Genomic DNA, 26,018 nt, shown 5'->3' with positions numbered 1-26,018 from the left:
GAAAAAAACCAAGCCAAACCCGAACCAAACCGAAAAAACCAAGTCAAACCGGAAAAATATTTTTCTATAAGTGTTATTGATATTGTTATATTTATTTAATAAAACTATTAAAAATGTTTGAATTTGTCAAATTTGTCAAGATGTTTAACAAATAAAAACAAAACCATAATCTTTTTCAAGAATATAATCTGGAATGTTTATAAAATAAAAGGATGGTTTAAAAAAATAAAAAAAAAGTTGCAAGAAATTAAAATTTTCAAAAATAATTAATCATTAAAAAATTTTAAAACATAAAAAAATAATTAAATATTTTACTGAATCTTACTTTTTTTATATTGCTAAAAACTAATTAACATAGTTATTCTTTTTGTTTTTATTCTCTATTGAGTAGTTTTTTTTAATTGATAAATCACCATCCATTCTATTACTACCATTATCTCTTTATAATTATCAAGAGAGAATATTTATAACACAAAAATGTTTCATAAAATTTTTTAAAAAGAAAGTTTGACTAATACATTAATTATGTACCACATAAAATAAAACACAATGAACTAAATAAAAATAAACCCATGTTTGAAAAATAGATCCATCTTAATTTATGGTTCAAGTTTCAAATTAATAACCAAATTCTTTTATTAAATTATAAATAAATAATTTATCCTAATGAAATCTAAAATTTTCTCAATCACATAAATAATTGATCCTAATAAATAACCTATTCTTTTATCTTTTGTAGTTTTTTTCATACTACAATTAACATAATTACTTTTTTATAGTTTGATTTTTTTTTCTATTATAGTTTAATTTCAATTTGGAGTATAACCATAAAATAATTTTTAAAAATAATTTAAAACTAGGATAGGACTCTAATAGAAGCAGGATATTCTTAATTCAATTAAGACAGATATAAAAAAAAATTAAATTATAATTTTTTTCATGCAGTCCAATGAAAATATCACAACTAGACATATATTTATTTATTTATTTATAGAGTGGTTAGTTACTATGAAATTCCTTTTTTTCAGCCTTTTTATGATTCTAAAGTTACATGTACATATAAAAAAGACAGATAAATGATTCCTTAAGCTTGATGTTTTAAGTCTTAAAGTAGTGTCAACCATTTTTGGAGCACAAGGGTCACTTCAGAGCAATAATTTCCAGAGTCATGCATTTGTCATCATTTTAATTCATAGAAACACATATAATCAAGTCAAAAATTCAAATAAAAAACCCTTCTTCTTCCTGTATCAATGGCCGGCCACACTTCCTTAGGAGCTAAATTTGTTTTTCAAAATTTCTTGTTATTTCAACTCATTTCAACCTTATTCTATGTCACAAACATCAATTCAATGCAATTTCTCATTCCCTCCAATATTCATCATGAACCCTAATCTCAACTTGATGAAAAATTCAATGGAAATTTAGCAATTATTGTAAGAACTTGTTAAATGGATGTTGGGACACCTTACCAAAGAGTAATCTAGGCTCTAATTGCTAACCAATCAACGATTTCCACCTCTTCTTTATTGCTTATTGTTGCCACCACTTTCTCCTCACTCTATCCCCAAATTTCTTCTCTAAACACTTTAAATCTAAAGGATTTTGTTGCCTAAATCATTTAGTATCTCTAACTCTTTTCTTTTTCCTTGTATTTCTCTAGATTTTCTCAAGAATTTTTAAATAAAATAGAGTTTTTTCCCTCTCTTCCTTCTTTATTCTCCATGGCCGGCTGCAACAAGCCTTATATAGGTAACAATTTGTCAAATTCCCACTATGTCCCTTCAAATAATAAATTTTATAGTTATCATGTATTATTTCTGTCGTCCCGGTATATTTTTAATATCGATTTTCAACAAGCAATGTCGAAATTCATTAATTTCTCAGTACCTTTTTTCCTCATAAATCACTTCTGTTTAAATTTAATTCACATTTTGAATTTTTTTTATTTTTCTAGCATTTTTCGCACTTCTATTTAAAAAATTTATTTGCTAACCATTTTTTTGAATTTCAAAGGTCCATATCCCTTCCCTTACTACAAGTATCAAATCTCCAATTTTCATATTTTGTTTGCTTAATTTCCTTATACACTTCCTTTAGAAATGTTATGGAACTCTTAAGTTGTATCGTGTTTACATTTCTTAACCAACATTACAAGCGATGATTTCAGATCAATTTTTGTATCAAATCCACAATTTTCATATTTTATTTGCTTAATTTCCTTATACACTTCCTTTAGAAATGTTATGGAACTCTTAAGATGTATCGTATTTACATTTCTTAACCAATATTACAAGCGATGATTTCAGATCAATTTTTGTATCAAATCCCCAATTTTCATATTTTATTTGTTTTATTTCCTTATACACTTCCTTTAGAAATGTTATGGAACTCTTGAGTTGTATCGTGTTTAAATTTCTTAACCAACATTACAAACGATGATTTTGGATCAATTTTTATATCATTATATATCAAAATGTGTACATCGTTCATTTTTTCCTTCAATTTTATGCCGAATTAACACCTGGGGTTTACATATTGTGTTTTTTCTTTGATAAAAATTGCTCATGCCAAACACTACTTTATTGAAAAATGGGCTCAGCCTAGCCACATGAGCTAGGCTTCCTAACCCAAAGACCCAAACTCATAAACACGACCAAAAACAAAAAAAAATGAAGATCAAAGAGGAAAAACATTTAAATTCATACACTGTTTTGATTGATTTCAGTCCCTGAACTTACATGTCTTTTGCACTTTGGTCTTTGATTTTGAGATTCTTTGATTTGGCTCGTATTTGACCCCTGAACTTTTATTTTTTTTATAATTTCACCCCTTATTTCATCCAATTAATCTTGTAAAAATTAAATCTTATCAATTAAACCCAAATTAATCTTCCAAACTTAATTTTCATGAATTAAGTCATTAATAAAATTAATTTGACCCATTAAAAGTCTAATTAAGTCCTTGAACTTAATTAATTATTTTAATTTCAGCCTAAATTAATTTATAAACTTAATTAAACCTTTAATTATACCTATGATTAAATCAAATTAGCCTACTAAAAATCTAACTAAGTCCTTAGAATTATTTTTATGCAAATTCATTCAATTTTTTAAGTTAACCTTTAATTTGCACTGCTTTTCACATTTAGATCCTTCAATGGTGCAATCAAGTTTCTGAACAAAGTTAAAGATCCAATTTGGTCCCTCCATCTCTCATTTATGCATGTATATCATTCTTTCACTTGTTCTTGCCAACCAAGTCACTTGTCTTCATGTATTTCTTTTATTTTTTAACATTTATTTTTCATTTTTTCTTATTTTTATTTAAAAGAAAAGGATAGTTATGACACATAATTCTAATTGGAAACCGTTGTAGGTAAGTGACCTAACTTACATACAAGTCATTACTTATTCTTCTCTTATTATATAAAAATTATAGCGCCTCATAGTCAGAATATAATACAAACTCCTTACAAATCAAATAATTCTCCCACTTCTTAAGAGTTTAAAAAACAACATAAAACTATTTTTCGTGTGTGGACCACTTTAACCTAGCATCACTTAGCTTCTCATTAAAAAATACCACGGGTCTCTTCTCTTGGGATAGAAATCCACCAATCTCGACACCATAAGTATCACATTTTACCTTAAACAGTTTGTCAAAATCTGTTAGTGCCAAAACCAAAGCATTGCTTAATTTTTCTTATATCAAAACCAAGTTGTTTTTTGTCTCTTCTCTGCAATCAAATTTTCCTTTCTTCATGTATCTAGTAATGAGAGCCACAATATTACTAAAATTTCAAATGAATCGGTGATAGAAAGTAGCTAACCCACGGAAACTACGAACCTCATTAACCAACAACATAAATGTTAATTGCTTCAAGAATGTTTGTTTTTTTCTTGTTCATCCACTAATATGATGTAGTCAAGCCTCTGATAACGAGTGATTCTGAGTCGTCAAATGTGAGTCTACCATAACTAGATGAGGATCTGCTCTAGATAGATTACGTGGATGGTCTAGCAAAAGCATTTATGGACTAGTGGAACATGTCAAAGCCCAAAAGAAGGTTTGGTCGTGCTAAGCCAAAATAATAGTTCAAAAGAGTTATAACTTTTAATCCAATTATTGAATCACACTTAAATGTTTACAAGATTTTTTGGAGGTTGTTTTCTGTATAGTAGCCACTATGTCGCTACGCGAACTATGAATCTTTAGATATAAAAAATATCATTGAGGCCCATGGTTATGCAATTTTTTGTGTTTTTCCTTCTTATTTTAATATTTCTTGCTTATTTTGGATTTTATGCTTCTTTTCTTTGTAATTTTAGATTTTAGTTTTTGTTTTCTAGTTAACGTAAGGTTTTTGGTCTATTTAAAGCTTTGTGAACCTCCTAGTGATGCGGACTTCATTATCATTATTTTTAAAGAGAGTAAATTTGTGAATTTGGAGCTCACACTTGCAGGTTATTTCGACCATTTAAAATATTATGTGTTCTTTATCTAATTATTGTCTTTAGCTTCTACTTGCATTATAATGCCTTTATAACCATTGCATGAATCTGCCTAGTTTCTCGTACCTCTGTTTGCATCTCAAGTTCTGAACTAATTATTATAATGAAAGCCTTTCCCTCTAATTTAGAAGCTTTAGGGTTGAATTCTCCCTTCAAAGGTATAAGAGTATAATTCATATCATTCTTTATAATCTTGTACAAATTATCTCTAACCAAGTGTTTAACATCTACATCATATTGCCAAGGCCTATTGAAGATTAAACTATAAGCAACTATATCTACCACATCAAAATACATCTCACCCTTATACTTCCTAACCATATAGTTATGGTTTTAGCAACATCTTCCTAACCACATGGTATATCTCTCATTATCATCATCATATTTATATAATTTTTCTTTATCACCCCCATCAGATTCACTCATCTTGCCCTCGTCGTCAGAGGGTTCTAGCTTATACTGTTATTCAATCAGATTAACCAATTTCGGTCTTCTATAATAATTGGAATAGTGTCCTAGTTCTCAATATATACACAATTTATCTATCATTAGCATCTCATAAAGGTTATTCAGTTTGTTTATTTCAATTTGTTTTTTTCAAAATCTTATCAGGTCTAATAGTATTGGGCCTTATTAGAATTGGCCTTGATGGTTGTATGCATTCCCCTTATTAGTAAGATCGAATCTAATTGTCTTATTATATTGCCTTCTAGAAAGATCATACCTGTCAAATCTAATATTGTTACCAACCCTCTTTTTCATTAGCATCTCAACCTTTAACTCTATATTTCTCGCCTTAAAGAGCGTAAACAATAATTGTACTCCAATCTTATGTTGTATTGCTGGTTTTAACCCTCTCATAAACCTTACAACCTTCTGATTCTCTGTCTCTTAGAGCTTGCTATGTTCTGTTAGCTTTTGTAATTCAACGGTGTACTCACTGACAAATTTATTACCTTGTGAATAATCCTAGTATCACTGAAACAAATAATGCTCATAGTCATGAGGAAGGAATCTCCCATGCAACAATTGCCTCATATATATCTATGATGTAATAGGTTGTCTCTTTTCTCTTAACTGTGTATCTATCTAATGTTTCCACCAGGAAGAAGCTCCACCTATCAAGTTATATGCAACCAGTGTCACATTTTTTCTATCTTAAGAAACTTGAGTACTCCTTAACCCTATCATATTCATCGATCCAATCAAGGAATTCTTCTATGTCCAGATCTTCATTGAATGTCAAGATTTCTATCTTCATGCAAAATCATGTGTTCATTGCAGTGGTTATCTTAGAATGTTAAGGCTCTATCACCCCTATCAAATTCGTCTCCACTAAAAACTTCCACATGGACAAATGGTTGTCTAAATGAATCTTCAGGAATAAGTCTGAGATTTGGCTACCTCAAGGTAAGTCTCCAAGCAATGTTCTCTTCTCTTCACGATTCATGTTTGCGTTACCCATTAGCCGAGCTAGATCTGTTATGGTTTACTCTAAACAATTAAACCTTTATTCCAAATAATCTAGTTTTTGCTTATAAGCCTGTACAGTGCTAAGAAAGCCTTCATTCCTCCATCGTGGAGTGAGTTCCTATCATCTTTATCCATAAAAAAAAAAAAGCCAACCTAATCTGATACCATTTGACAAGGCATATAGCTGATCCCTATCATATTCACCGATCCAATCAAGGAATTCTTCTATGTCCAGATCTTCATTAAATGTCAAAATTTCTATCTTAATGCAAAATCATGTGTTTATTGCAGTGGTTTATCTTAGAATGTTAACGCTCTATCACCCCTATCAAATTCATCTTCACTAAAAACTTCCACATGGACAAATGGTTGTCTAAATGAATCTTCAGGAATAAGTCTGGGATTTGGCTACCTCAAGGTAAGTCTCCAAGCAATGTTCTCTTCTCTTCACGATTCATGTTTGCGTTACCCATTAGCCGAGCTAGATCTGTTATGGTTTACTCTAAACAATTAAACCTTTATTCCAAATAATCTAGTTTTTGCTTATAAACCTGTACAGTGCTAAGAAAGCCTTCATTCATCCATCGTGGAGTGAGTTCCTATCATCTTTATCCATAAAAAAAAAGCCAACCTGATCTGATACAATTTGACAAGGCATGTAGCTGATATCAAACTTAGCAATATATTGTTCATAATAATAACTTAGAGTCCGCTCTAGCAATTAAAATAAACAATCATAAGAAAACAAACATATTCATCATATAAACTGAAAAAAGAAAAGGTAAAACAAATCTCACAGTTCTTGAAATCTGAAGGTTTCTCTATCCTTGCAACCAAGAAAAAGAGCTTAGTCTTGCATGTCTATTGAACAACTAATAAAAAAGAAAGAAGAATGCATGATTTCAGGTTATTGGAGGAAAGGGTTCGTTTTTCTTCTCTTCTACCCGCCCCCTTCTTTCCTTTCTCTTTTTCTTTTTATATCTTAGGAAATCTTAATCCCTTTTCTATAACGTAGTCCTTTTCTAAGTAGATAATTTATATTTAAGTATTTCAATAACTATTTTCCTAAAATAGAAGAAATAATCTTGCATAAAATCTTCAAACTTTGACTTTTTACTTAGAGGAGCTAATTTTCCAAAATAAAAACTTGGATGTCGATTTGGATGCTTTAAGAAGTACTGTGGACTTGTTTCTTCACGAAACCTGTCTGCTGTGAGAATTCATGTTTCATTTTATAAAACTCATATCTCTCTCATATGAGATCCTTTTCTTCTGAAATTTGGTAGCCTGGTAGGTCTTCGAGTCAGGAATCTAACAAAATTGAGTTTGCATCAAATGGAATTTTATAGCTCAATATATTCAAGTCGGAATGATCAAAGGTAAACATTGGCAGAATGCGAGATTTGTCTTTGAAGGCTGCGATTTCCATGCTATTTCTCTTTTTATTTTTATTTCCATATATGTATAGAAAGATATGGATGTTAGCTTTCTAATGTCACTGGAATCACTTTGTTTCAACCTCTAGAGCTCAAGCTCTGCACAAAACATCAATTGGAGGTCAAATCTGCCAATTATCTTCAATTTACTTCTTTTTGAATCTTACATCCAAAAGTGCCTTCAAATTATAAAACAAAGAATATCAAGGCATTTTATATATAAAACATAGGCCAATTACTAGGTAAATGCGAGTAAAACTATCGAATAATATGGTTGCATCAATAGCTTGGAAGGTTATTCTCAAGGTAGCTATTCATTATTCTCAATTCTCTGAATTGATTTCAATGAAGGTTTTTCTTTGGTATCTTGTTTTGATACTGTTAGAGCAATCATTTCAATTGTTGCTCATAAGGGCTAGTTGTTATACCAATTTGATATAAAGTTAGCCTTTTTAGATAGCGAGTTGAAGTAAGAAGTCTATGTAGAGCAACCGTAAGATTTTGTTATTAGTGGAAAAGATGATAAGGTGTGTTCGCTGAAGAAGGCATTATATGGGTTGAAACAAGCTCTAAGAACTTGGTACAACCAAATTGACAATTACTTCATTCAACATGGGTTTGAGAGAAGCAAAAGTTAGCCTACTTTGTATGTGAAGAAACAAGGAGAGAATGATGTTCTTATTGTTGCATTATATGTTGATGATTTAGTGATTATGAGGAGTAATGGAAGATGGATTGAAGACTTTAAGAAGAAATGATGAGAAGATATGAGATGAATGATATGAGGCTGCTACATCATTTTTTCAGTATTGAGGTTTACAAGATGATATAGGTGTCTTCATTTGTCAAAAGAAGTTTGTTGAAAGAATTCTAAAAATACTCAAAATGTTTGGCTGCAAACTTGTTGATGTGCATTTGATGGTGAATGAAAAAGCTAATGAAAGATGATGGAGGAAAAACGATTGATGCTATTTTTAATAGAAGTTTAGTTGGGAATTTATTGTATTTGGCAGCTACTTTGCCAAATATAATGTTTGTAGCAAGTTTACTTTATAGGTTCATGAAATCTCCAAGTCACTTTCATCTTGGAGCAGCTAAAAAGGTACTTAGATACATTCAAGACATTATGGAGCATGGAATCAAATTTGATTGAATTTCTCAGTTTTGTGATAGTGATTGGGATGGATGTATTGATGATATGAGAAGTATTTCAGGCTACGTCTTTTTTATTGGTTTAGGAGTGTTTGCTCGGTGTTTGAAGAAGCAACAATTAGTGGCTGGATTATTTATGAAGTTGAATATGTTGCAATTGATTTGGGTACTCAACAAGCTATTTGGTTTAGAAGAATTATGAAGGATGTGGGTGAAGAGCAAAGAAGAACCTACAACATTTTTTTAGTGGTAGTAAATCAGCTATAGAAATGGTAAGGAATCCAGTTTTTCATAGTAGAACCAAGCACATTGCAACATTATTTCATTCGTTAAGCAACTGATCGAGTTGTGTTCATGGAGTCAATAGGGCTGGCTAGTTTTACAAACAGCAACAAATTAGTGAAGAAAAAACAAAGGAAATATAATCCATCAGCACTGATGATTCTTTTAAGTAGCTCGCTTTGTTATGTTATAAAATAGCTGTCCTTGCTAGATGTGAAAAATATTCGTCTTAAGAAATTGCCTATCTAACACCACAATCAGTCAACTGGTACTGCGCGCTACGTTCCACTACTGAGGCAAACGATTTAACACCACAATCAGTCTACCGGTACAGCAATGTTCCACTACTGATGAAATTTACATGCATAATTGACAGATAGTCAGCACTACAGAGAGCCAAGGGAAGTACCAGTGATCGTCATCGTTGCTGTGCCGTGGCCTCTGGGCACCAAGAAGTGTATGACGCTGCATCAAGACTTGAAGCTCAGTTCAATGTATCAATCATTTACTTCGACACTACTGAATACTGATACTAAAATATTATACATATGTGAGCTGATAGTCAGCACTACAGAGAGCAAATTTGTATATGTTAGGGTTTGTTTGAGATTCTAAAAATTTGTATTTGTTTGTCATTTCATGAAATTGAGTTTGATTTTGTAACCAAGATGTTTTATAATGAAATAAATAATGGCTTATTTAATAGATACATTTCATATTTTGTCAATTTTATTGTTATATTGAAAGTTTTGGTAAATTTGGAGGAATTTATTTTTTAAAAGAAAATTGATAATGATTTAAAGGTATTTTTAAAATAGATTGAATAAGTTTGAGTTAAACCAATGATAGCTAATTAGTTGGGTACCGATAATTTATTTAGTTCACATTATTAATTAATACATGTTGTCATCAATATTCTATATAGGTTTCATATAAGTAATGGATGATTTTTTTTTGATGTATTAAGTTTCACCCAAAGGGTTACACAAGATAGATCATTGTAATGAGATTGAGAATTTTATTAGTTACATACTATTTAATCCAAAAAATATTAATAGAGATGATATTAGATGTTCATGTAAAAGGTATAAAACTAAAAAATTTCTTGATTCAAATGTTGTTACGATGTATTTTCTACAAAAAAGATTCGTGAAAAAACACTTGTGTTAGTTTGCACGCAGAGAACCATGTGTTCCATATAAAACCATTGTAGAAAGGATGATTGAGTCAACTTCTAGTTATAGCAACGAGCATGGAGTTGTAGATGATAATAATAATAATAATCGTTATGAGAGTATGCTTATAGATACAATGAGAATGAATTAGGGTGATGCAGGTGAATATTCAATCGTAAATGAAAAACAAAATGCAAACACAACTAGGTTTTTTGATCTTTTAAAATATTCTGATGAACCTTTTATGGGATGGGTGCACAAATCACAGTAAATTATTGGTCGTTGTACAGGTGTTTACCATCAAGTCAGATCATGGGTTGAGTAAGGTCGGTTACAATAGAATCATTGAATGTGCGAAGTTGAGAAATAATAAGGAGGCTTAACCTAATAGTTAGCCAACCCTTTCTATATATATGAGTAGGGCAATATACAATAGTAAAGGTGGAGATTACCACATAAGAATATGAATACAGTATTTCCTATATAGTTACATTCTATAATACGCCCCCTCAAGCTGAGGGTGGAGGATCAACCCGAAGCTTGAATCTAAAAGCAGTAAACGAAGAAGTAGGAAGTGGCTTAGTGAAGACATCGGCAAGTTGATCCTGAGAGGAAATAAATCGAATCTGAATCTCCTTCTTCGCAACTCTATCTCGGACAAAATGATAATCAATCTCAATATGTTTTGTGCGAGCATGAAATACAGGGTTTGCGGACAAATACGTGGCACCAAGGTTGTCACACCAGATAATAGGGGCAGAAGCAGTCGGAATCTGAAGATCCGTTAACAAGTACTGAAGCCAGATAACTTCAGCCATGTCATCGGTTAAGGCTTTGTACTCAGCTTCCGTCGAAGAACGAGCAACAGTGCGTTGCTTACTCGATTTCCACGAAATCAGCGTCTGACCAAAGAACACAAGGTATCCACCTGTAGACTTTCTATCCTCAATACTACCTGCCCAATCTGCATCTGTAAAACTATGTAAAGCAAAAGAAGAGCTGCGAGTAATATGTAAACCATGTGATGTCGTACCACGAAGATAACGCAAGATGCGTTTCACTGCGGCCCAATGAGATTCTGTAGGAGCATGCATAAACTGACAGACTCGGTTAACAGCAAAGCAAATATCCGGGTGTGTGAAAGTGAGATATTGGAGGGCACCAACAAGTTGCCGAAAACGAGTAGCATCAGAAAACAATGGATCCGGCATAATGGTGGCTTTAGATGCCGAAATAGGAGTATCAACTGGTTTACAGGATAACATACCAGCTCGTGTGAGGATGTCAAGTGTATACTTATGTTGGCAGAGCATAAGTCCCAGACCAGTACACTGTACTTCAATACCCAAAAAATAATGAACATCACCCAAATCCCGAAGTTTAAATTCTAAGCTCAGTAGCTGAATGAGGCGTTGTAGCAGAATAGCATTATTACCCGTAAGCAGTATATCATCAACATAAACCAAAAGATAACAAATATCATTACCAACCGAGAAGATAAACAATGAGGTATCCACTTTAGAAGCATGAAAACCAATGGATAATAGGAAGTCATTTAGACGAGTGTACCAAGCCCGCGGAGCCTGTTTTAAACCATATAGAGATTTATGCAATCGACAGACATGACCTGGGAGAGCAGAATCAACAAAACCTGGAGGTTGTTTCATGTAAACCTCTTCATCAAGGACTCCATTAAGAAATGCATTATGAATGTCAAGCTGGTGAATTTTCTAACCACTCGAAACTGCAATGGAGAACACTAAGCGTACCGTTGCCTGTTTGATAACGGGACTAAAAGTTTCTGAGTAATCAATACCTTCTTGCTGAGTGAAGCCCCTAGCAACCAGGTGCGCCTTATACCTCTCAATGCTACCATCAGATCTGCGTTTAATTTTGTAGACCCATCGGCTGCCAACAACATTCATGGACGGATGAAACGGCACTAAAGTCCAAACACAATGTGAAGTAGAACAATCTACTACAAGATGCAACACATCCAAGGAGAGAGAGGAGAGGAGAGCACTCAAAATAAGTTGATCTTGTTGTTGCCAACGAAGAAAAGAAGGGCTGATGGCAGAGGAAGAACCAGCCGAAGCATCAATCATATGAGATGGAGGACACGGCAAGGAGCCGTCAACAAAGTGAAAAACACCTTGACCAAGGAGATATGGCTTCATCTGCATTCTCCAATAGAGATAGTTTGTGTTCGTAAGTTTCAACGACACAATTTGGTGGGTGTTTGATAGAGGAACCATTGTTGAAGTGTGTGTTTCCATAAGAGGCAAAGGAACGGCAGAATTATAAGAAGAAGAATCAGACACATGAAGTTGTTCTCGGCCAGCAGCAAGAGGATGATTGGCCGGTGATGTTGCAGCAGGAGGAGAATCCATGGGGAAGAAAAAAAAATTAGGGTCAGCTGCAAAGTTGCAAAGGGAGAAAAGAGTTTTGACGGCCGAAGGCTCTGATACCAAGTTGAGAAATAATTAGGAGGCTTAACCTAATAGTTAGCCAACCCTTTCTATATATATGAGTAGGGAAATATACAATAGTAAAGGTGGAGATTACCACACAAGAATATGAATACAATATTTCCTATATAGTTACATTCTATAATATGCGATAAGTATTTTACCTGAAGGAAATATGCTGAAAGAGAACTTATATGTTGTTAAATCCATGATGAAATGCCTTGGCTTAAGATAAAAGAAAATTAATATGTGTCTAAACTTCTGCATGTTATACTACCTAGAAAATACAGATTTGACCGAGTGTAGAATTTGTAGGCATGCTCTGTATAAACCTAGAATTAGCAAGGGAATGGCTCTTTTCGCACATGGAATACTAAGATACTCCTCAATCGCTCCTAAACTGCAAAGGTTATTCATGTTTTCAAAGACTACTGAATATATGGCATGACATCATTGATAAGGATGGAATCATGATACACCCTTTCAATGGTGAAGCTTGAAAAAATTATAATAGGGTCCATCTTCGGTTCTCAATAGAACCACGAAACATATGTGTTGGATTATATACAAATGAATTCAATCCATTTAGGTTATCTGATGCCCCATATTCTTGTTGGCTAATGATATTCACGGTTTACAACTTGCCATCGCAGATGTGTATAATGCTGAAGTTCATGTTTTTATCTATTGTCATATTTGATTTTAATAGTGTGTGTAGGAATATGGAGGTTTGTCTTCGATTATTAATTGATGAGTTGAAATAGTTGTGGTCATCTAAGACTTTGATGTATGATGTCTCGAGGAAATAAAAGTTTTAGATGATGGCGGCTTTGATGTGGACTACCAATGATATTCTTTCATATGAGATGGTTTTTGGTTAAAACATGCATAAAAAATTAGTATGTCTATACTTTATGGAAAATCACAAGGTCTTCTCCTTAACAAATGGTGGTAAAACTTCTTTTTATATTTCTACCGGAGGTTCTTGCCAATCAATCACAAGTATAGAAAAGACTTTTTTATAGATAAAGTTGAAAGGGATGTTACACCGTCTATACCATTAGGTGAAGAATTGTATGATGTGGTCTCACAATACGAGGGCATTGTATTTGGTATTCAATTTGGTAAACAGAAGTTTCATGGTTTTGGTGTGACCATCAATTGGATTAAGCAAATTTGTTTTTTGGAGCTTCCTCATTGGAATAATAATCTCCTCCTCCATAATCTGGATGTCATGTATATCGAAATGAACATGTTTGAAAATATTTTTAACATGGTGATGGACGTGAAAGGAAAGACAAAGAACAACATAATTGCTAGAATAGATATATATTTGTTATGTCACTGTAAAAATATAGAGTTGGTTTATGATGGGTCACGGGTCGCAAAGCCCAAAGTTAGCTTTGCCTTAAACAAAAATGCACAGTTACTTGTCTACCAATGTCTTAAGAGTCTGTGTTTTCCTAATGGATATGCTTCAAACATATCTAGATTGGTGAATATGAAGGATGACAAATTATTTGGAATGAAAAGTTATGACTACCACGTGTTTATACAAACATTCATTCCACTTGCATACCAGGATTTATTGTCAAAAGGGATATGATATGCACTTTTGAAGATCAATCATTTTTTTAGAGATATATGCTCTAAAAAATTGCATACCCAACACATAGAGAAGCTTGAAACAAATATCATCCAGAAAATCTGAAACCTTGAGATGATATTCCCTTCATCATTCTTCGACTTAATGGAGCATCTACCCACAAATCTGCTATTTGAGGTAAAAATTAGAGGCCTTGTCCGGTATACATGGATGCATCCATTGAGAGGTTAGGGATTACACAATTATCTTAATTAAATATCTATTATTTTTTAAAAAAATTTAAAACATTCATTTAATCTCATATAGATACTTGTTCAACCTAAAAACAATATTAAAAATAAGGAGCATGTTAAGGCTTCGATATACGAGGCTTATATTGTTAAATAGATCTCAACATTTATCTCATACTATTTTGAGCCTCATTTAATAATAAGAATTAACCGCAACCCAAGTCATGATGATGTGGGGAATTGCCTTCAAGTGTAAATTTGTTAATATTTTCCCATTCTGGATGACTTTTACCAAAAAATATTGTGAGGAGAAAATACTTGACAAAAATTGAATTTAGAAATGTATATAATTTTATACTATTTAACTGCAATAAATTTAGACATTTTATTTAGTAAGTATAATATTAATATGTTGTAATTTTTAACTAATTTTTCTCTTATACTTTCATCAACTGAAAGATTTAAAAATTCATCGTAGGCTACATTGTCAATTTATACTGTCTTAAAATCCACATATGATTGAATCTTAAATTTTCCAATTAAAAGATGAAAAATTTTCCACGTGGGAGGGAATGTTTCTATTAATACATAATTTCGTTAAACATTTCTCTTTTATTGTTAATGATTGTAATTATGTATCGGGTTTATCAATTGGGAGGGAATGCTAGTGATAGTTTGAATTTACCTTGTTTGAGTCTTGAAAGAAAGGTCAAGTGCTACAACGAGTATTTTATCAATGAATATGTCCTTCATACTGAAAACTATGGTCAGAGTAAAAAGACCTATAATAGTGAAGTTTGTTTTAAGGGATCAACTTTTAATGAGTTTGAAGCTAATTATTATAGAAAATTAGAAGATGTTATTTAACTAAAATACCATAGTGAGCTTAATAAAGTCTTTTTATTCAAATATTATTGGTATGATACCACCGATAGAGGAATAAAAGTAGATCCCCACCATAGTTTGGTTGAAATTAATACAAAGTGATACGATCTGGGCAACGAAAAAACAATCAGATTCAGATTCTGACGTAAAATGCGCAACTATCTAGTTTCACAGTAACAATCATAATTCTTCATCCAACTGTTGGATTCTGCTGAGGTTTTACATGGCGTCTCCTGACATGTTTTCCTACCTTGGGTTAAAATTTCAGGTCAATCAGAGTTCGGGAAGGCATCGCAATACTGGTCAACATAGGTTGTATGAATTTTGTTATTTGCTTTCTTTTGACTTGTGGACTTCCTATTTGGCTAGGATTCTTTTCCTACAAGGATATGACAACTAGTTTTGAAAATTTTCTAGTCTTTCAAGAATATTTAATGGGCAACAATATAGTTTCCATGTGTGGTATGGACTCCATATTAATGTGGAATCCTTATGGTGTATGTAAACAATTATTTTATCCTTATTATAATAGGAATCTATCATTAAATAAGTTTCCAAGTCAACTAAGAATACTTTGCAAACAAGGAAACTAAAGAGGAGACAACTTGAAATTTGATTCTCCTAGCTTGTATGAGACTTTTAAAGGGCAACAAATCTGATCCTATCATATTTAGGATATTAAATTCAGATTTATTATTGTTATTATTATTTTCTTCTTAGTTTAGGGTTTATTTATATTATTTGGGTTTAATTGTAAGTGGGCATCATATAAGTCCATATAAGGGGTCCATTAGAGTTTGTTTCAATCTAGAGTTAGTATAAATAAAGGCATAACTAGACAAGTAAGTTAAACAATTCAAATTAATAAAACTTATTGTTTGCCACACTTTGTGTGTGTGTGTGTGTTAGTGAGATACTCTCCCTTCCTTGGTTCTCTAAAGAACTGAAAAATAACTTATCGAAGAACAACTGACTTTGTGACATCATCCGTATACTTCTCACTCGCAAATTAATATTCGTTAGGTGGGGGTTTCCGTTTCTAATAGTACTGGTGCCTAGATACAAGTTATCTTTGTGTCACACTCCTATCAAACCTGATTTACTTGGCTTTCCAAGAATTGATGTCTTTGTGTGTCGGTTGCTTGACCACGTGTTCAAGAGATTCACGCTATTTTGGTATCAAAGCTTCGCTCCATTAATCAGGTTATATCATTTTATTTCTTATATTTTTATATTTACCTTCCACGTCAATTTTTCTTTGTGTTGTTTTTGTTTAGGGTCTGATCTTGTTTCAAATCAATTTCGGTCAGATTGTCTTCTTCCTACGTTATTCTTGATTAGTTGCGAACCTCTTAAACATGCGGTCAAGCAACCAATACGCAAAGACACCAAACTGTACTAGAAAACAAATTTAAAAGAGAGAGAATCTCAATCACTACCAGAAAATCGATAAATACAAACAGAAATACCGAGGGAATATTTTCTTCGGTAAATTTGCGAGGGATTTTACCGACAGAAATATTCCCTCGGTATATACCGAGGGAATTACAGTGGGAAAAAAATTAAAACAAAGCAAAAAAAAAGATGACGTGTCATTTTTACCAACAGAATTACTGACGGAATAAATTCCGTCGGTAAATTGTAAACATTGTTCATCATGTCAATTACAAAGGGAATCACCGACGGAATTTTTCGTCGGTATTTTCCAGAGAGCTCCAGAACTGTTCACTTTCCAATTGCACTGTTAATTGTTGTTCTTTACGGACAAAACCACCGACGGATTAAAAAGTCGTCGGTGTTATTTGGTGGTTTTCTGAAAAAATTCAATTAATTTAAAATTTTCATTTAAATATTACAGACAGAATCACCGACGGATTGAAAAATCGTCGGTGATTGTTGGCGGTTTTTGAAAACTTTTTACAAAATTAAAAATTTAAATTAAATATTACCGATGGAATTACCGACGGAATAATTAAAAAATATTAATATTCAATTATCCGTCGGTAAATCCGTCGCTAACGCGCCTCAATAAAAAGCCTGAATCCCCTTATTTCACAAGAGACAGACTCATTTCTTCTTCTTCTTCTTCTTCTTCTTCTTCACTATATGTAAAAAACATCAATATCTATTTCTTTCTCTTCTTTTCTCTCCTCATCTCCTTCTCTTTTCCTCCATGCTCAGGTATGTCATCTTCTTCTTTCTTCTTTTATCATCTTAGTTTTTTTTTTAATTAATATGCTTTACAAAAATTGTTTTCTATCCTTAGCTTCACTTGCAACTACATTAAGGTAAGATTTTTCTTTTTTCTTCTTTTTTCATGATTTTTTTCACTATATTTGTTTTTTATTTTTTATTTTATTTTTAATTGTTTTTATTCTTAATAATTGTATAAATGTTGTTGTGAGAATTTTTTTTCATATGAGATCAATTTTTAGTTGATTTATTTGTAGGATTTTTAAATTTTTAGCAATTGCAACTTCATTTTTTCATATGAATTTTTTTAGTTGAATTTATTTTTTCGTTTTATTTATTTGTTGCAAATTTGTTTGAGTTAATTTTCTTATTCTTTTTTCCAAGCATTTTGAGTATATATTATAGAGTGTTGATTTATGTTAATTTAATTAATTTATAATTTTATAAAATGAATTTTTTTAAAATGTTTTAAATAATTACCGATGAAATTTTTTATCCGTCGGTAAATAAAAAAAATTATTACCGAGGGATATACCGATAAAATGAAGCGGGTAATTTTTTTTTTACACGTCTGTTCCGTCAGTAATCCATCGATAATAATATTTTTTATTACCAACGGATTTACCGACTGACAAAAAAATTACTGATAAAAGATTCACTGACGAAGCATTTCCGTCGGTGATTTCATTGGTAAATTAATTACCGACAGAATATGTCATACGCTGACGGAAAAATTCTGTCGGTAAAACTGTTAAATGTTGTAGTGAATGTAAAACATCTACAAAGATTTTTAGAAATTTTATTTTGGTTGCAAAAATTTATTTTGTTAATTTTTCAATTCTTGATTTTGAAAAAGAAAAAGAAAGTTGTTAGAAAATGATGAAATAGAAGAGTTCAATGAAGATGGTATCTCCCTGTAAACATACTGAGAAAAGTAGATCTGAATTCGTTTGTTGTTTTATTTGATTAATTTTATTTTTTAAAAGTTATTTTGAGATATCTTATTGCGAGGTTTGTATTGTTTTTATAGGAAAATTATTGGTTTTTTTAATTATTTTTATTTTTTCTATTTAGTTTAAGAAAATATTTTCTTTTAAGTTATTCTTATTTATCCTATTTAGTTTAAGAAATCAGATATTATAGTCGATAATTTTATTTTTCCTATTTAGTCTAAAAATTCCTATAATAACTCTACAATTATTTACTAGGATTTCTCTTTCTTTTAAAAATAGATCTAGCACAGGATCTTTACCTTGCCAGAATAGTTGAAGAGAAATGTTGAATAAAAAACTTTCGAAAAATGTCTTGGAGAAGTTACTCTTCAATTCGAGTGTTGATTGCTCTAGAAACAGTCGTTCTTGAGATGGAGTGATCGACCGTCCAGACAAAGAAACTCTTGAGGACTGCAGGAGTGATCTTTGGGACATTAATACCACTTGAATTTTAATTTGGTGGGGGTAATTATATTCTACAAAGACTCATTTGACAAATGATAGATGTAATGGAATTTATTATTAGAATTCGAAAATAATCATTGCTGATGAGTGATGCTCAAAGTAAACGATTGATTCATTGAACTGAGCTTAAGTCTTGATTTAGCGTCAAACACTTCTTGGTGCTCAAGGGCCACGGCACATCATCAATACATGACATCGCCGGAGCTTCCCTTAGCTCTCTGAGTGTTGACCATCTGTCAATTATGCATGCTGATTTCACAAACCAAAAAAATTCCGACGACGAGCGTTTACCTCAGTAGTGGAGCATTGCTGTCCCGGTAGACTGATTGTGGTGTTAAATAGGCAATTTCTTAAGACGAATATTTTTCACATCTAGCAAGGCCAGCCATTTTATAACATAACAAAGCGTTGAAACATTCATGAGAGTACCAATGGATTATATTTCCGTGCTTCGTTTTTGCTTCACTTTGCTGCTGATTGTAAGAGTAGCCACCCCTACTGACACCATGCGCACAACTCAGCCAATTAGAGATGGAGATAGCATAGTTTCAGCTGGTGGGACATATGAATTAGGATTTTCCAGCCCCGGTAAATCCAGAAACCGATACTTGGGGATCTGGTATTGTAAAATATCGGTCCTGACGCCAGTTTGGGTTGCCAACAGAGAAACTCCACTTAACGATTCATCAGGTGTTGTAATGCTTACCAACCAAGGACTTCTTGTCCTTCTCAATCGTAGTGGAAGCATCATTTGGTCTTCCAACACATCAGCACCTGCTAGGAATCCAGTTGCACAGCTTTTGGATTCAGGAAACCTTTTTGTGAAAGAGGATGGTGATAATAACATGGAGAACTCCTTGTGGCAGAGTTTTGACTATCCAGGTAACACACTAATACCGGGCTCGAAGCTAGGACGGAATAGAATAACTGGCATGGACTGGCACTTGACATCATGGAAGTCATCAGATGATCCTTCCAGAGGTAATATTTCAATAATCCTTGTTCCTGAAGGATATCCTGAGTATGCAGCGGTGGAAGATTCAAAAGTGAAGTATCGAGGTGGGCCATGGAATGGTCTGGGGTTCAGTGGATTGCCTCGGTTAAAACCAAATCCAATATACACATTTGAATTTGTTTTTAATGATAAGGAGATATTTTACAGAGAAACTCTTGTCAATAACTCAACGCATTGGAGAGCCGTCGCAACTCAGAATGGTGATCTCCAGCTCCTTTTGTGGATGGAGCAAATCCAAAGCTGGTTTCTTTACGCAACAGTAAATACAGATAATTGTGAGCGTTATAACCTCTGTGGTCCAAATGGTATCTGTAGCATTAACCACTCTCCAGTTTGCGATTGCTTGATTGGATTTGTACCAAAAGTTCCAAGAGACTGGAAGAAGACAGACTGGTCAAGTGGTTGCGTTAGAAAGACTGCACTAAATTGTTCCAGAGATGGGTTTCGGAAGGTCAGAGGTTTGAAGATGCCGGAGACAAGAAAATCATGGTTCAACAGGAGTATGAACCTGGAGGAGTGCAAGAACACATGCTTGAAGAACTGCAGCTGTACTGCGTATGCAAACTTGGACATCAGGGATGGAGGAAGCGGTTGCTTGCTTTGGTTCAATGATTTGATTGATATGAGAACTTTCGTTCAAAATGAGCAAGACATTTTTATACGGATGGCTGCATCAGAACTAGGTATGAATTTTTCCTCAGATTAGAGAAGTCGTTTTTTTTCTTCTTATTATTATTATTATTAAAATTCGAAATATATTCAAACTAGTAAGCTATTGGCAAAAGGATACAACGTTGAAAAATCTTAAAACCAAGCTATATAGTCTCTGAGCGTATCCAAACCTTTCCTTGCAAGGCTATCAGCAACAGAGTTTCCTTCTGTTTTATAATGAATGAGTAGAAAGCTGAAATTGAATGATCAAAATAACTAGATCATATATGGCCAATGAAAACTTTCCTTCTGTTTTCAGGGGCGACCGCCCCACATGGTCTATTTTCATGGGCGACCTGCCCTTCCACTCACACTGATCTATTTTCACGGGCGACCTACCCACACATGTTCATCCTGGTCTATTTTCAGGGGCGACCGCCCCACACACTCACACGATCTATTTTTGTGGGCGACCTACCCACAAATGTTCATCCTGTTGGCAAGGTTTGAACTTACTTCTTTCTTCTTCTTTTTTTTTTTTTTTTGAAAATTTCCTAATGGTAGGGTTCTTCTTATTTTTCTTTCTGCTCCAGGGTCACAACAATGATTCTCTTTTATTATCAGCTCAATGATTCTTTTTTTTTTCTGTCTTTTTTTTCTTTTCTTTTCTCTGTTTTTTTTTGTTTCAATCTTGCTGGACTTTTTTTTTTTTTTTGAAAATTTCCTAATGGTAAGGTTCTTCTCATTTTTCTTTCTGCTCCAAGGTCACAACAATGATTCTCTTTCATTATCAGCTCAATGATTCTTTTTTCTCTCTCTTTTTTTCTTTTTCTTTTATTTTCTTTTTTGTTTCAATCTTGCTGGATTTTTTTTTTTAGGATTTTCCTATAACAAATAAAAAAATGTGTGCAATGCTTTGAGGTTAGATGACATGCATGCATCCTTACCTGATTTGAAATATAGGTCCCCCCTCTTTGATGTTCCATCGTCATAAGGTGCCTTTGTTTGCTAACCAAAGCCTTCTTTGCTCTTTCCATGTACTGGCCCGTTCATGTGCTAGTCATCCACTCCACTGTAAATGTAGCGCCTATACTAGGTTGTCTTCGATGATTACTGGTTTCACTGTTTTTCAAGCTTGACAATGCCCCCCAAGTGTAGTGTTGCTTAATTTATTATGAAGGAGCTTAACAAATCATTTCATCTCCTGGATTCTTTCGAGAATAGTTCTTTGATTAGCTGTGTGCATCATCAATAGGTTTTCTATTGTCGTCCTCATCTTAGATTGTTAATCAGCCATCGACTTACCTCCAGTATGATCTGAATTATCTTTCTTTGAACTCCATGGTCCTCAGTTCACCAATTCATCATTTAATCATTTTTTATTGCCCCCTAGCTGATCTGAATACTGCTTGTTTTTCCTTTTCAGGATCCACTGTATTGCCCCCAGCTGTTCAACTTTTCAAGAAGTGTCGATGTCGCTTCTGTCAAGGATTTTGCAAACTCGATCGATACTCTTCTTGCTTGACAATCTTTTTTGTTCGGGAATCAACTCTCATATTTCAAAGATCATGTCTACTTAAAGTCAAATTATTGAAATGAAATCAGAGAGATGTCATTTTTAAAAAAATATATATATATTTTTGAAATTCACTTCTTTGGTCAAAGGCCAACACACGTCATTCAATACATGTAGTTCTTTGATTATCTTGTATTTTGAAAACAGAAATTGACCCGTCGAAAGATTAAAATGGCTTTTTCCATGGTTCTTTGTGTTAATTTTAATCTCTGATCTTGGGTATATCTTTTGATAGTTTGTGATGAGGTGACCTTTTTGTGAATTTCAAAAACAAGATGCTAAAGTTAGAACTCAGGCTTTATCAAGAAAGGTTGTTTCTTTTTTTTTTAGCACTTATTTTATCAGCATGCATAATAACAAGTAACTTAATCCATGAAGCCACGACCCTTATAGAAAAACTCTTCAAGCTTTGAGAGCGCCATTTATTGGTTCAAATTGCTTACTTGATCGAAAAGGGCTTTTAAAAGCACGTAATGTAGGCTATGGTTTATGGCTATGAAAGAAAGGAATTTTACAGGCTCAAAAGGCTTCAAAAACCTAGGATCAACATTAATTATTCACATTTCTCTTTCTCTTGTTGTCTTTGTAGAGAAAACGACATATAACCTTATTAACCTCAAATATCAGAATTCTTTTAACATATGTCATAATGTAAAACCAACTTTTTCTTTGATGAATAACTAATCTCAATCATCTGATGACATCAGGAGTTTTATCATGGATGCCAAAAGTCATGTTTGTAGCCCAGTTTTTTTTTTTTTTTTGGTATCGACTTTCGACATTTGTTGTGAAACTTTTTTTGTCTTTCGTAAACTTAATAGACATTCTCCTTCCTTTATCTTTGACCTGCCTTTAAGTGTAGGAAATTTTCTTATTCTTTTTTTTTTTAATGGCTTTCACATAGCTTTCCTCACAGTTTTTTTTTTTAACATGCCCCCAGTCTAGGTCTTCTTTCTTTTAGCTCTCTCTCAAATGTTGGACTTTTGTTCTAGGCTTGGAGACTGTTCAAACAAGGCAGGCCTCTGGAACTGGCTGCGGGATCAAAAGTTGAAACACTTTATTTGTCTGAAGTGCTACGTTCAATTCACGTGGGGCTATTGTGTGTGCAAGAAAATCCAGAAGATAGACCAAACATGTCATATGTGGTTTTGATGTTGGGTAATGAAGATGAATTGCCTCAGCCTAAACAACCAGGATTCTTCACTGAAAGGGATCTCGTTGAAGTAAGCTATTCATCAAGCCAGAGCAAACCACCTTCGGCAAACGTATGCTCGATTTCAGTGTTAGAGGCAAGATAGATTACTCGTATTTTTATTCTTATGAAAACTTGTGTGCTTGTTTTGCGTGGTCTTGATGTTTGTGATCGTGTGCTCATAAAAACTCTGCTGTATGTTTTCCATGGCAAGGTTAATTTCTAGGAAATAACAAATTTTTTTTCAGTGAAAAAAAAAAAAAGTTGAAAAGTTAAAATTTAACACAAATACCTCAAGCTTTTAGAGGAAAGAGACTTAAGCAAAATAGGCTCTCGACTCGGCTCGATTGAGGCCTGAACTTAGATGTATTGTAAAATAATTTTTTATGGTACAAAACATTATTTTATCCCAACTTATATTTGAGATTGAGTCTAGTCCTTAAAGAATTATCAGTCCATGAATGGTAAAACTGATTAGTTTTCTTCGAGAAAGATTTTTGTAGATCTGAATAGTTTTTTCAACTTAAAAAACATCTAATTTAAAGCTACAAATGTTTTGGTTTAATTCAAATTTTATAGAGGGTAAAAAAAACTGATAATGAGAAAATTCTATCAGCTTTTGATTTCTAAAATTATCTATAAAAAGGATTGAATAAGAATGTTTTCAGGTTGGTTTTTCTATACTGTTTGGATATATATTTTTACAAAATTTGACATTCTTCTTCACGTATTTTTCCATCTTGAATCTTTTGATTTTTTAAGCTTTATTCATTTTTGTTTTCCTCATAATCTAGAGTTTAGTTTCAATTCTTGTAGAAAGACATTGAGGATAATTCATTTATATCTATTGGACCTTGTAAATATTTACAAGTGCACCTAAACAAGATAATGTTGTTGAAATCTTGTGAGGTTTATTGAAGTGAGTATTTTTTGCACAAAGTGAAAACCAATAAAGTCTTAAGGATAAATGATTTTAACTTTGGCAACAAAAAAAAAGTGAGATTGGTTATATTCTAAAATCTTCAACAAGTAATTACTTTAAACTGGTTTTGTTTAAATATAATTTTTTATACAAATTTAGTATACATGCTAGGATTGTATTTCTATATCTTATGCAAGTCTATATATTTACTTAATATGCATGCTATCTTTTTTTTATTGCAAGGTTATCATGATCTTGTTGGGTTTTAAAATCTATACACACAAGGAAAACAATAAATTTAAGGTAATATTTGGGAGTCCCTAAGATTTCATTAGATAGATCTAGAGTTGTATCATTTGTATTTGAGCTATGTGACCATGTGCTCACGAGTAGGAGCGGAGCTAGGGGGAGGTTACTGGGGGCCTAGGCCCCTGCAAAAGTCTTAAAATTTTATAACCAGACTGAACTCCTTTTTTTTAAGGAAAACGTTATCGTTTTCCATTAAAGATATAAATCCCTAGTTAATATTAATAATTTAAATTGCCGCATCTCTCTTTGTGAGTGTGTGAGGATGAGTTTTCTCTCTCACTTTAGTTTTGTAACGAACTGAATCGATTTATTGAAGAACAACTATTTTCATGCTGTAATTCTATATTTTTTATTTGCAAATTGCTATTCATTGGGTGCGAATTGCTATTCATTGGGTTGGATATCAGATGTGTTATCTCTGTGTCACATTTTCAAACCTGATTTCTTGGCTTTTCAAGAGCTATATTGTTTGCATATGAGTTAGGTGATCAAGTTCTCACAAGCACAGGCGGAGCTGGAGGAGTTTAGTTGGGGTCAAAGCCGCTGCAAAAGTCTTAAGATTTTATAACAGACCCAACTCTATTTTTTTTAAGGAAAATATTTTTGTTTTTAAGCAAAAGTCTTAAGATTTGGGTTTATTTTCAATTTTTGGCAAGTTATCTTCTTATTTTTACTTCTCTCCATAGGCTTAAACAAAAAAATTACAAGTAGATTGTAGAAGGAGCTACTTGGATAGTGCTGGTAATATGCTTAGGATTCTCCATAGGTTTACTGTTAATTTTTCTGTCGTTTTCATTTTGTATAGCTTATAAATTGCGTTTCTCAATTTTCTTTCTTAGCTCTTATCCGGACATTGCACCCTTTCTTTTCATATAATATGATTTATTAGTACATAATATAATGCACTCTTTCTTTTCAATCACTGAAGCCTTATTTTCTCTTATTTATCAACTTTTTCTCAACCCTTTTCACACAATCACATTAACTTTCTTTAGATTTATTGACTCAACTTTTCACTCAAAATATATTTTTTATTATTATAATAAATTATTTTTTACAAAATATATCAAAACAATATAAAAACATTAAGAAAAATTAATTTTTAAAAATAAATAAATAAACAGCTATGAATGAATATACGGCGGATCAGTCTTCCCTTGAAGTCTCCAGCACCGACTGCTCTTGGCCTCTTTCACTTGACAAGGAATAAGCTTCGCTCCACTAGCCTTGATTGGTGGATGGAAGCACCAAGGATAGTCTGGTGGTATGCCACTTTCATGATTCCACTAGATTTTCAAGATTGGGTTGGTGTTCTCTGTACCAGAAGATTGGTACTCCAACGAACTCAAGCAATGGAAAAGAGATCTTAAGCTTATAGGGTCGTAATTCAGAGTCCACTAGCCTCAATTTTCAAAGTAAATGATTCCTTAAGCTTGATGTTTTAAGTCTTTAAGTAGTGTCAACCATTTTTGGAACACAAGG

General features: G+C 32.7%; 1 protein-coding gene across 1 annotated transcript; it reads left to right on the top strand.

Annotated features, from left to right (window-relative positions):
* The first annotated feature begins 19,302 nt into the window (after nt 1-19,302).
* Nucleotides 19,303-20,592, top strand: LOC18102284 (G-type lectin S-receptor-like serine/threonine-protein kinase At4g27290). Its single transcript, XM_006378028.1, has one exon. The coding sequence runs from the start codon at nt 19,303-19,305 to the stop codon at nt 20,590-20,592; it is 1,290 nt and encodes a 429-aa protein (XP_006378090.1).
* Nucleotides 20,593-26,018: the final 5,426 nt, after the last annotated feature.

This window comes from Populus trichocarpa, chromosome 10 (assembly GCF_000002775.5).
Source record: "Populus trichocarpa isolate Nisqually-1 chromosome 10, P.trichocarpa_v4.1, whole genome shotgun sequence".
NCBI lineage: Eukaryota > Viridiplantae > Streptophyta > Magnoliopsida > Malpighiales > Salicaceae > Populus > Populus trichocarpa.
The sequence above is the reverse complement of the archived record's forward strand: the minus strand, read 5'-3'. Positions and strand labels throughout refer to the sequence as shown.